At 35.9% G+C, this 13,239-nt stretch overlaps 1 protein-coding gene across 1 annotated transcript in view; it reads right to left on the bottom strand.

The window, feature by feature from the left end:
- Positions 1-13,239, bottom strand: part of Naa15 (N-alpha-acetyltransferase 15, NatA auxiliary subunit) — a 66,190-nt gene that overhangs the window by 32,700 nt on the left and 20,251 nt on the right. The window contains exons 3-9 of the mRNA XM_034499872.2: positions 11,523-11,627; positions 8,955-9,112; positions 7,996-8,130; positions 6,601-6,754; positions 3,577-3,696; positions 286-381; positions 69-175 (exon numbers count right to left, since the gene is read on the bottom strand). Coding sequence (XP_034355763.1) covers positions 69-175; positions 286-381; positions 3,577-3,696; positions 6,601-6,754; positions 7,996-8,130; positions 8,955-9,112; positions 11,523-11,627 — 875 coding nt within the window. The remainder of the gene's footprint in view (positions 1-68; positions 176-285; positions 382-3,576; positions 3,697-6,600; positions 6,755-7,995; positions 8,131-8,954; positions 9,113-11,522; positions 11,628-13,239) is intronic.

Genomic DNA, 13,239 nt, shown 5'->3' with positions numbered 1-13,239 from the left:
GTTCACAAACTGGTAGTAGTGAGCCCAGCAGCCAGGCAGACTCTGAGTAGAGAGGGTATCGACTTTACCTTCTCTTTATCTCTGTATAAAGATCTCAAGGTATTGAAGACAGGTGGACAACCCTTGCTGAAATTCATCCTTAGGAACCTATCCAAACACTCCTTAAACTTCTCTCCTGTAAGAGACAGATTCTGTTGAAACTCTAACACACACATTAGCCTTCATATACATACATATTCATCTTTAAATCACAATAGCACTTTCTTTTACAATTTTTCTACTTACCAGATAAAAAGTTTAACGGCAGCCTTCTTGGCACAAGTCCCCTGGGATATTTAGTCCAGGCCTCCTCATATATTTTTAGCCGTTCTAACATATTAGCTGGGGGGCAGGGGGAGAGAGGAGGAAAAAAACTGTTTATATGTCATTATGAATTACATAGATTTCTAGCAATTACAAGTTTTTCTAAATTAGAAGTACAACTGGATGGGTGCAATGGCACACACCTTTGATATGTCAGAAGCAGGGGGGATCTCTGTGAGTTTGAGGCCAGCATGGTCTACAAAACAAATTTCAAGCCAACCAGAGCTACACAGGGAGACTCTGTCTCAAACAAACAAAAAAGTGAAAGGGTAAATTGTATAAGAAAATTATGTGTAAGCTTACCAATTAAATATATCAGCAATCACCTAAAAGTATTTCCAACTATCTTCATTATTTTAAATACCCATTAGCCATACAAAGTAAATGATTTTCTTTAGCCTATTCTAAGTTAGGTAGACTGTCAAAAACCTGGAGACTCCATGGTAAAAACCTGAGTTACTGTACACTGTTTCTGTTCTAATCTTCTCCACTTTAACTCTCTGGTTTATTTAAAACCTCTGGATGTGTCCTTATTTCAATGTCTCCATAATTTGTTTTCTTTTACTCTCAGCAAAAAGGCATTCCTCAGTTTAATCTTCCATCTCTCTAATTTCCCTTTGTCTAATGTGGTCTCTGTCCTAATTGATGTTAGATTCTTTATTTCAGAAATAAAGAGACAGTGTGTTGCCTACTTCAGGTAACTCACAGCTGCCTGTAACTCGGTTTGGAGGGAGTTCATGGGATCCAAAGGCAACACACATACATACATACACACACACACACACACACACACACACACACAAATATTCAATATTTTTAAAAATAATGTACCAATTAAAAGATTTTTACTTTTTTCATTTTCTAGGAGTTTATTACTCAGTAGTAAGCAGGTTTTTCATTTCTCAGATTTCTAACTAATATTTTCTCATAACTAACTTGTTTCATGGCTATAATTCCCTATCCTAGATTCCTCCATTATCTAACACAGAATGATGGATGGGATGGTGTTCCTTTGAAAGACTCTGTCACAAAGTAATCAACAGCAAAGTTGCTTTTGTATGTATCAAGGATATCAAGAATGGCACGCTATACCAGCCTTAACAGGAACTGAATCACACCAGACTGTGAGGGTGAAGTTTTCTAATGTTTTTTGTTGTTGATGTTTTTGGTGGATTTTTTTGTTTGTGCCCACCTGTCTCAAGGTTTCTCTGTGTAGCCCTGGTACTCACTTTGTATACTAGGCTGACCTCAAACTCAGAGAACCATCTGATCTGCCTCTCCAGTGCTAGGATTAAAACCACACCCAGCTTTTATGTTTAGTATTTGAAACAACTAATTCTCAATTACTTGTACCCAACAATACACGTTTAGTCTTCCCAGCTTCCAATTTAGATGTTTCTATACCTTTCTTCCTCTTTGTTCTTTTTAATTTCACCTGCTTTCTTCCCTGTGTGTCAGCTTCTACTTTAATGAATGTAGGTTATGCAAAGCTGCTGGTGATACAGTGCTTTTTGTACAGCTTTTTTATACAGTGCTGGTGATACTCTTGCTTTTTGGCCCCATTTATGAGAAAGACTTAAAAGATGAAAGTATTAACATGCTGTCTGTCTAACAAAACGATGCTTGGTGTTTAGCATACCACACTCATATAGCTGTAGGAGCTGCCCTGCCACAGCCAGAGCTGACCAGAGGTTCTGCTTGTTTCTTCCCTCAGAGAGACAGGCAGGTCCATTATAGCAAAGCTACTATGTATTTATTATTTTGTATTGTTTTGTTTTCAGAAGTTATTTCTGGCTGGGTATGGCAGTATATACCTTTAAAATCAGTACTCTGAATGCAAGGGCAGGTGAACCTCTGAATTTGAGGCTAGCCAGGGCAACATAGTAAGACCTTTTTCAAGAAAGAAGTTATTTCTAATCATTTCTTTTTTTTATTTTTATTTTTTGACAGGGTCTAATTATGTCACCCTTGCTGGCCTATAACTTGCTATGTAGACCACCATGTTCTCAAACTCACAGAGATCTGTCTGCATCTGCTTCTCAAATACTGGGATTAAAAGTGTGTATCACTATGACTGGCATTTTTTCTTTTTTTTTTTGTTTCAAGTAAAAAAAAAAAATTATGGGGCTGGAGAATGGCTCCATGGTTAAGATCAGTAAATGCTCTTCCAGAAAACTTAGGCTTGAGCACAGATCACAGTCATCTGTAATCCCAGTCCAAGGCTACTTGATGCCTTCTCTGTCCATGGGTATCAGACATGTTAAAAGTGGTAATACATACATACATACATACATACATACATACATACATGCAGGCAAACATAACATAAAAATGTGAACTTATTACAATTATTTGAGTATAGTATGATGTATGTATGGGGGGGGGGGGTACACACACATGCATTTGCATTCCACTGTAAACTTCTTCAGGTCCAGGGGTCAGGAGTCAAGTCTCTTCTTCCACCACGAGGGTCTAGGTATTAAGCTCAGGTCATTAGGCTTGGTGCTAAGTACCTTTACTCACTGAGCCAGCTTACTCATCATTTGCAATTTCATCTTGTAAAAGTAGATTGCGGATTAGACTCAATCCTCTATATAATTAAGAAGTAAAGTTTTACATTTAGATTTTGGATCTATTGGTATTGCTGTTTTGTTATTTCTGGGTATCAGTATATAAAATCTGGTCTTGAACCTACTATGTAACCCAGGTGGCTTCAAACTCAAGATTCTCCTATTTCATCCTTACAAGTATAGAGGTCATGGCATGCTAGACTAGGAACCAATTCCTGTTTCTTTGGTTGGTTGGTTTTCTTGAGACACAAGTCTCACTAAGTATCACTGGCTAGCCTAGAACTCACCTCCCAGGTGCTAATTAAAGGCATGCCTGGCTCTAGATTCTATATATCCTTAACTACTACTTTTCTAGCTGTACTTTACAAGGAGTTAATACAATACTCATTAAGAAAAGGTTGAAAACAGTAAGTATTGGGCTGGAGAGATGGCTCAGAGGTTAAGAGCACTGACTGTGCCTCCAGAGGTCCTGAGTTCAATTCCCAGCAACCACATGGTGGCTCATAACCAACTATAATGAGATCTGGTGCCTTCTTCTGATATGCAGGCATATATGCAGGCAGAAAACTGTACATGATAAATAAATCTTAAAAAAAAAAAAAAAAAAGAAAAAGAGAAAACAGTAAGTATTAAACAACACTACCTGGCTTCAGTGCTTTTTCTAAGCCTTTGTAATAGGCCCAATTTTCAGGATTCCTCTCTTGTAATCCTCTATAAACATCAGCAGCATCTTCCAAACGACACAAATGCAACAGAAGTTCCCCTATTTAACAAAAGATGGTGATTAAAACATCTGAGGAGAATTTTCCCTCAAAAATCATCTTTCAAAGTCTCCTTCTGAGTAAATGTTTGACAGTGGCTGGTGGTCTCTTGAGTTCCCAACTTCCCTATTGTGCTATTTTATTTTCTCCTTTATTCAAGTTAACATTAATTTTAAAAGCTATCAACTTCAAAGTCTCAATTTATTCAGGAATCTGCCCAACTCCAGGCAAAGTTCCCACATTCACTGAACACACTGTTACCAAACCATCACCTGCTCCTTATTTGTGCTATCATATGAACATTAGCATCTAATTTAATGAACCACTAAATATCTTAACCTTATTATCACTTGAAATCAACTATAAAATAATTCCACCAGAGCAGCCCACAATTTGGCCACATTCAAAACCATCTATCTAGTTGTAAGTAAATACCTGGGGCTCACCTTAGCCTAATCAGCAAGCCCCAGTCTCAAGAAGGGGGAAAAAAAAGGCAGATGGTGACTGAGGAGAAATGACACTGGAGGGGTCCACATCTTAATATGTACATGTATATACATATGCTCACACATGTGTTCACATGCACATGTATGCATCTAGTCTTTACTTTCTAATCTCTTCCAAAAACCAAATAAACAAACTACTTTAAGAGTAAACTTGTTTTCTTCTTGCCTCCCTAATGCAACCTTAATTGCAATTCTAGTGGCTGAAGAGATGGCTCAGATGTTAAGAGCACACACATGGCAGCTCACCACTGTCTGTAACTCTGCAGCTGTAGAGGACCCAACCCCTTCAGAAATACATACAACCAAATGCACATAAAATTAAAATAATCTTTTTCAAAAAAGAAAGTTCCTTTTCTATGTACCTTCAATTCTGCTTGCCTTTCCCTGACTGCATAATCAATCATATACCTGATTGATATTATCAATTTCAACTCTTTGGGTTTTTTTTTTTTTTTTTTTTTTTTTTGAGACAGGGTTTCTCTGTGTAGCCCTGGCTGTCCTGGAACTCACTCTGTAGACCAGGCTGACCCCGAACTCAGAAATCCGCCTGCCTCTGCCTCCCAAGTGCTGAGATTAAAGTCGAGCTTCACCACTTGACGGCATCAATTTCAACTCTTAAAATGACTCTCAAACTTAAGATTCTTTGTCTATTCTATCAGTTTCAAGGCCTGGACTCTCCAAACATATTTGCCAGCACTTTCTCATGGAAGAAAGTAATGCAGATGAACTGGCAGAAACTGTGATTTCATTACAAATTTATAATTTCCAAAGTCACAAAAAGCTTGAAACAATACTTAAAATTTCCATATTCTTAATTAGTTTCCATTTGCCAAAGGTCTTATTTTTTTTATAAGACAGAGTTCTCTGTGTAGTTATGGCTGTCCTGGAATTCACTCTGTAGACCAGAGTGGCCTTGAAACCTGAGATCCCCCTGCATGCACCACCACCATCTGGCTAGTTTTATTTTCAAAAATTACTCGAGTCTTACAACCTGTGCTTGTATCAAGTAACGAAAAATGATTATTTACTAAAGACTTATGTGCTTGTGACTTCTAAGTATTTCACATGTGATAAGCAATTAAATCTTTAGAATTAAGCAATATTGTCAAGGGTATTTCAGAATGTGGTAAAAATTAAGACTTTGAATTCTAACATGACATTGGGTTCTCAACCAAGGTACATTTAACAGACATTTTACTTGCTCTTCTAACAAGAGTAACCTCTGTAAAACAGTGAAAGAGCCCTACATAGAAGAGATACCCAGTCTTCATAAGCCAGGCCAGAACATCAACAGAACAGGCTGGAAAAGGCTAATCTATAATAACATAAAAAAAGTGGGCTTAACTAAATAATCAACTAATAAATGAATAAGAATTAAGTTTTTTTTTTTTCCTCTCAGCCTAGGAATAAATGGCAGCATTAAGAGACATTTACTTAAAACACAAAAGAATACAAATCTTCTTCCTTTCCACCAAGAATTTATGGTCTTTTCTATTTTCTCAAAGAAATGCAGATAAACCATAAAAAGATCTTTTGGTTTGATTTTGTTGTTGTTTTGAGCTTTGTTTTCTGTTTGTTTGTTTGTTTTCATTAAACACAGGATCTTATTATTCTAGAATCCAGACTGATCTCAAACTCCTGACCCTGATGTAGACCCTTCAGTGCAGGACTGTAGGAGGGCATCACTACATACAGCTCTGTATTTTAGTAAGGACTAATTTATAAATATACAGTACTGATAAAATCTGACGTGCAGCATTTACATTGTAATTTTTTCTAACAAGTTATCTCTAAGATAGTAAATCTTGTTTTATAAAATTTTAATAGAATCCTGGCGTGATTGGGGGGGGGGTGTGTGCAGTACTTAGAATTGGAACTCAAGGCCTCACACATGGTAGGCTAGTATTATACAATGAGCTACACCCCTAGCCCTGTATTTTCAATACAAAGGTAATTTACAGAGGGGATGGTTACACTGGTAGTTAGCCTAAACTTGTAGTCTTATTTACTCCCAGCTAGAAAATATGGACCACTGGGCCCAAAGTTTGAGACCAGTCAAGAGGACACAACACAGACCCCTTTAAAGTAAACAATGAAAAATTTAATTTTTCTTTAAAAATTTTACTTTAAAAATTTAAAGTAAAAATGAAAAATCAAAAAAAAAAAAATGCTTTACCTAAATCATTTTATGATTTTTGTTGCCTTTTCTCTTCAATTGACAATCTCCATCGGTTAACAAATATTTTCCCACATCACAAATTATTCAAAATGTTTATGAATAATACACATTTTCGCATCTACAGTAAGCTGAATTTTATGTGTTGACTGTCAGCAGCAACTATGAATTTTCAGCCTGCCACTGTCTTTAATTAAGTTATAATGCTATATATTTTTAAATACCTTTGGTTTCTTCAACAGCAAGTTTATCACAAATTTGCTTTTCATAGGTACAAAGATGTTCCAAGGCTTCTCTATAAAGACCTGCTTCCCGAAGAACTTGATTCTGATATAAAAGGAGTTCACTATATTCATAATCCACTTTATCAGGAGATGTCTGCATGAAGACACAAGGAATACTAAGAATCTTTTTTTGTATTAGAAAATTATTTACACACCCTCAAAGGACCAATTGATAGCAATACTTTTAAAACTCCTAAATATCTATTTAAGAAATGTTAAATAAGTATCAGCAGTATCAGCAATAAATAAATGGAAAGAGAGAGACTGCTAGCAACAGAATGCAAATAAGAAATCTAGAACAAAATGGTAGAGTCAGAGAACTGGACTTCACACCTGTCACTGTAACAGCTGAACCAGACAATAAATGCTAAAGGCCAAAATCTACTGAGAGATGAGCTGATTCAGTCTTTGGCTGTTTATAAATAAAGAGTAAACCAGTTTACGGATACAAATACCATCCGATACAGTAATGAATGGATCAAGCAAATTATGTGCCAACTGATGTGCTGAACTGAATCCATCAGTCTGTAGATTTCTACAAAAAGTACAGCTTTAACTAAATTAGAAAAACAAATCCAGCCGGGCTGTGGTGGCTCATGCCTGTAATCCCAGCACTTGGGAGGTGGAGGCAGGTGGATTTCTGAGTTCGAGGCCAGACTGGTCTACAGAGTGAGTTCCAGGACTGCCAGGGATACACAGAGAAACCCTGTCTCAAAAAAACAAGAGAGAGAGAGAGAGAGAGAGAGAGAGAGAGAGAGAAAGAGAGAGAGAGAGAGAGAGAGAGAGAGAGAGAGAGAGAGAGAGAGAGAGAAAGAAAAGGAGGAGGAGGAGGAGGAAGAAGAAGAGGAGGAGGAGGGAGGGAGGGAGGGAGGGAGGGAGGGAGGGAGGGAGGGAGGGAGGGAAAAGAAAAAACAAATCCAAACTCAGGAACATTCCAAAAGCATTACTATATGCTCAGCAAAATAATAAAGAAAATACAAACTCCTTAATACTGCTTCAGATATATACTCCCCAAAGAAGTGATTAATACATGATAAGTATGATTCAAAACCAAACAATGGAATTTGAAAAAACTGTTTAAAAGAAAAGAAATTAAGACAATTTATACTATCTACAACTTAGAATTAATCTAATCTTGATAATCCATGATAACATTGTCAGTAATAACAACTGGAGTAATTCTTAGGATCATATGAAGTATGTACAAGAGCCTGTCCGCAATCATTTAAGAACAAAAAGCAAGCCCACAGATATTAACCACAGAGATTTTCAGGTATGTATATAAACTTCTTTCTTTCAGTTAGAATCAGACACAATAAACTGTCTTGTTATTACCTGCTGTGTTTTCCTAAACTCTTCTAAAATTTTTGCTGCCATTTCATAGTCTTCTAATAAATGGTACGCAATAGCATAACCAATCCATGATGCTCTCTGTGCAGGTCGAAGCTGAAGCAACTGGTATCTTGTTTCCTTCACAGTGTGGGGAAAAAAAGACTTATCTTAGCTTCACAAATCGAATACCCCTATTGACTATCGAATACCCTATCTATTGACTAGAACAGGAGGCCCTGGGTTCAATCCTCAGGGCCCTAAGAAAACAGAAGATCACATTACTTTGCTTCAGTCATTCACAATGTAATACAATGCAGCTAACTATTTTAGAAAAATTTCAACATCAAATACTATATAGCTGTATAGAGACAAAGAAATACTTTGAAGCCTCCAGTGCTAATCTTATGGGTTGTTTTTTTTTTTTTTTAAAGCTTGATGCCAGATACCCCTATTTCCTGATTTCTCCCACAAAGGCAACAAATAAAATTCTTTAGTAAGTACAGCGCAAACATTTAATAAGGTATTTAAAGAAAACAGTGTGGCAGACATTACCATGAAGAAATAGATTATAGAGGAAATAATAAACCCCAGACTGATTTATGGGTTAAATGGACACTACTGAACTATATATATAAAACATCAATGAATATAAAGAATCAAAAACAAAATTTAAAAACTTGCTTTAATAAAAACGACAAAAGACTAGAGTATTAATTTTTAATAAAGCGATTTTTAAACTAAAACTTTAATAATATTTCTGTAACAGTTCTACATATTACTCCAACTCTATTCCTCAACAAAATGATCTGTTTTTAAGATCTGTTCCAATCACAGATGTAGTCACTAAGGGAGCAGGGGGCAGTCAAAAAAAAAGAAAAGAATTTTTTTTTCAGAATATATTCAAAGTTCTGAGTAACAAGATTTTTTTCTTATGATAAAAATAAAAAATATCTTTTACTTACCCTATAGCCCTCAAGATCTCGCATTTGAATCTGAAGTAAGGAAAGATCTCTTAAAATCTGAAGATTGTCTTTATCCCATTTCAGTGCATTTCTGTAGCACTTAATGGCTTCATCATACTTCTTGTCTGACCTCTGAAGAAGGCCATAAACATGCCAACCTAAAGCAATTTAGTTAAGGATATAACCTGTATATCAAGAAATACTATTCTCAGCCAGATGTGGTAGCACATGCCTTTAGTCAATCCCAATACTTAGAAAGCAGAGACAGACAGACAGACTTCTGAGAGTTTAAGGTCAGCCAGGGATGCAACACAGAGATACAGGTTTTACATACATATTTACCAAACAATCTCCCAAAAAACTTGGAAAGCTAACATCATTTGTAAATTTCTTAATGTAAATAGGGACACTGAGGAAGAATACACAGATAAATGAGAATTAAACAAACAGAAAAGAGGAGAGCTTTTGAAATCATAGATAATCAGGGCTAACCTGCTATTTTAACACTGTAACCTCAAGCAAATTAGTCTTATTTTGCTTCTCATTTACAAAATGTAAATAAGAATATCTACACGATAAAGGAAATTAATGGTAATGAACTGAAATAGTATTCATGAAAGTGGTTGGTGGCTGGAGAGATGGCTCAGTGGTTAAGAGCACTCGTTACTCTTCCAGAGGACCACAGTTCAATTTCCAGCAACTACATGGCAGCTTACAACTGTCTGTAATCAGGCTCCAAAGACCTAACATAGAAACACATGCAAGCAAACATCAATGTACATGAAATAAAAGTAAATAAAGTATTAAGGAAAAAAAAAAGACAATGTTTCTACGTGGCACAAAGTTCCCAAAAGTCAGTCACATATAAAATCAAAACAAGTAATTGTTACAAATTCTCAATAATTGGAGTTTTCTTTCCAACATTTAGAGATCTTAAACTCTACTAGAGGAAAAAAAAAACCTGAATAGAGTCCTAAGAATAGCATAAAGGAAGAAGGCCGTTTTACTGCAGTGCCACTGCAACCACTCAGCCCTACTACCCTTTTGCTTTCCTAGTCTATCCTATTACTCTTTTAAAACCCACAAAAAGTAAAGAGTCTTTAATACTCCTTCCTAAACAGCCTATCATCTTCAAGGAGTTTAACTTTCTTTAAAAGTTTGTCACAACTGGAAAGGCAGCCCAGGCATTCAGAGCTTATTCATAGAGGGCCTGGGTTTGGTTCCCAGCACCTACAGAGATGGGTCATACCATTGCTAACTCCAGTTCCAAAGGATCTGATATCCTCTTCTGGCCTCCAATGGCACGGGGCAGGCATGTGGTATATATAAAGATATGTAGGCAAAAGACTCACACATACATAATAATAAATCTTAAAAACAAAAAAACAGCAGCAGCAACAACAACAAACCTTGTTCTATCTACTGTGGGTAGTAAATTCAGAGCAGAATGTTGTATCACCCATATGGAAGGGCACCTCCAACTGCACTGCTGAGCTCTCTCTGGCTTACCTTTCTAGTACTCTGATCACTCTTTTTTGCACTCTTGTAGTTTTCAAGATTAGTGGTACGTGTTTGAACAAGCCATGTTTTATATACACTCAAAATGTTCTATATAAGTATCTAGTATTTTCCTTCAACAGATTATTGATTTCCTTCACCTGTACTGTCCTAAGAGATCACTAAACACTTGAAAATGTATTAAATGACTCAGCTCTTAAATGTTACTAGCCTACAAAACAGGGATTATTTTTGATAGAGACTGAAAAATACCAAAGTACATTTTTTTTCTTTTCCCTCATAAACTTCTACTCAAATCCAACCCTTGTCAATCCTTGAACAAAATACAAATTACGTTATGTTATGTATTTCAACATTAAGTCACTACAACTAGTATAGTGTGGAAATCCCCATTTCACAAATAAGGAAACTTGGGTAATAGAAAGGCTGAGGAGAGCTTCAGATCTAAGTGAACATACTGAACTTCTGCTTCACAGCCTATGCTCTTACTCAATATAACATAGAGCTCTTTAACAGTCCTCGTAATATATCTCTCTAAAGTTATCACCACAGTGAATGAAATCACCATGTACCTGTCTCAGAGAAGTTTGCTGTTCATACTACTTCTGTATGTATCATCTAGTGAGTCATGCTCTCTCCTTCATAGATGGCACATCCTATCTGTATCTTCACATGACAAAGGGGCTAACAAGTTCCCTGAGGGTTTTTGTACAGCTTCCTGAAGGCTCTATCCCCATTCCCTAGTCACTTCTCAAACAACCCTATTTGCTAACACAACTCTGTTACGAGGCTTCAATGTATGAATTTAAAGGGATATGAGTATTCAGGCCACAGCAACACTCCCTCCCAAAGGAAGACCAACATCATAGATAAAATTTATCTAACACAGATTGTTAAAATGCAGTGGGCATATTTTAAAAAAAGTTCCCTATTTTCAGTTTAAGAAAAAAAAATTTCCTCGCAGTAACAGGGATTTACATTTCACGACTCAGTTTATTTTCTTATATCAAAACAGCCCACTCAACGTTTAAATACATTTCAAAAGGATACACACATGACTCTTTAAGTCATTTCTCAAGCCTCTGCGAACCAATTCATAAGCTTCTTCCTTTTTTCCCAAACAGTTCAACGTTAATCCTTTCATAGCCAGGGTTTCTATAGTTCAATAACAAAGTAAAAAAGAAGGTAGAAGAAAGTAATCAATAAGAAATAACTATAATCTCAAAAACAAACAGTACAAACATTTCAAGTTTAACAAGATGTTTCTAGGTATGTACAGAATTCAAATATTTTCAAAACCTGACAAGACAAGTAAGCAAAAACCTCTAGATCCTATTTTCTGAGACACTCTTAAATTTTTTTTCCTTAATGAATAAATAAAAGATAAAAGCCTAACCAGGCATGGTGGCATTTAACTTTAATTCCAGTATATGGAAGGCAGAAGCAGACAGACCTCTTGTGAGTTTGAGGCCTGCATGACCTACTTAGAAAAGTTCCAGGTTAGCCAAGGCAACATAGTAAAAATCTGTCTCTAAATAAATAAATAAAGCGCAAATATCTGCCTAGCCAGACTACTTAGTAATAATCAATCTATTGACATAATTAGTCAAATTCACGAGATGACTGTATATCTATTCTTTTAAAATACAAAACACTATTTTGAAAACAGACTCTGTGTCTATGAACCTAAGTTATATGAAGACTAAATCAATTCATTATTAAGATTCACATAAATTATCTACAGTTCTGATATTCTCTCTCTCTCTTTCTCTCTCTGTGTGTGTGCGTGTGTGCGTGTGTGTGTCCTATATGTCTGTATGTGTTGGTGGGCACTTACATGTACCAGCACATATGTTGGGGTCAGAAGACAACCTTGGATTTCTGTCCTTGCTTTCCACTTTACTTAAGGCAAAGCCTCACTGTTATTTACAGCTATGCATGCCAAGACAGCTAGGCTACTAGTTTCTGGAGATTCTCTTGTCTCTGCGTCCCATCTCCCCATAAGTGTGTTAGGATTACAGGTGTACATACTACCTTGTCTGGCTTTTCCTGTGGCTTAGAAGAATTCAAACTAAGATCCTCACATTTGCTTTAGCAAGTACTTTACCCCCTGCTATTTATATATCCCCTACATTTCTAGTTTTCAGAAATTTATTATTGAGTCTTTAGGATTACTATAAAGAACACAGTTAAAGATGTCAAAATCTCACCATTTCTAATCACCAGTTTAAAAGAATGTTGTGTGAAGTAGTAACTTTTCAGAAAAGAAAATTTTCTAACTTCATAATGCATATTCCTATGAGAGTTAAAATAGACTCATTGTGATTTAGTTGCCTAATTTTTATTGTATTTGCCTAATTTTTAAGATCAATTTTTAGAACTCCAGAAATAAAGAATAAAGATGTATATGGACTGAGATGCACACACGGATAGCCCTTGCACTTAAAAGGTAGAAGGACCATAGGTTAGAAACTGGCATGAACTCTGTACTTATAAACAAATAAAATAAAGTCTTCAGGTGTTATATGTCTAAAACTATCTTCAGTAAACTTGTGATACTTCTATTCAACCTCATTTCAGTCATGTTAAAATACAAGGAAGGGGTAAATTTCAGAAAGGAAGAGAGGAAAACCTACTCTAAATTCACATCATAAATAAGATATGACATTTTCTGCTAATGAAACTACTATGATTAAATTAGAAGTTCCATTACAGTATGCATACGTTACAAAACAGAACCTACTACTCAGATATCAACTGAAAACAG

This window comes from Arvicanthis niloticus, chromosome 4 (assembly GCF_011762505.2).
Source record: "Arvicanthis niloticus isolate mArvNil1 chromosome 4, mArvNil1.pat.X, whole genome shotgun sequence".
NCBI lineage: Eukaryota > Metazoa > Chordata > Mammalia > Rodentia > Muridae > Arvicanthis > Arvicanthis niloticus.
The sequence above is the reverse complement of the archived record's forward strand: the minus strand, read 5'-3'. Positions and strand labels throughout refer to the sequence as shown.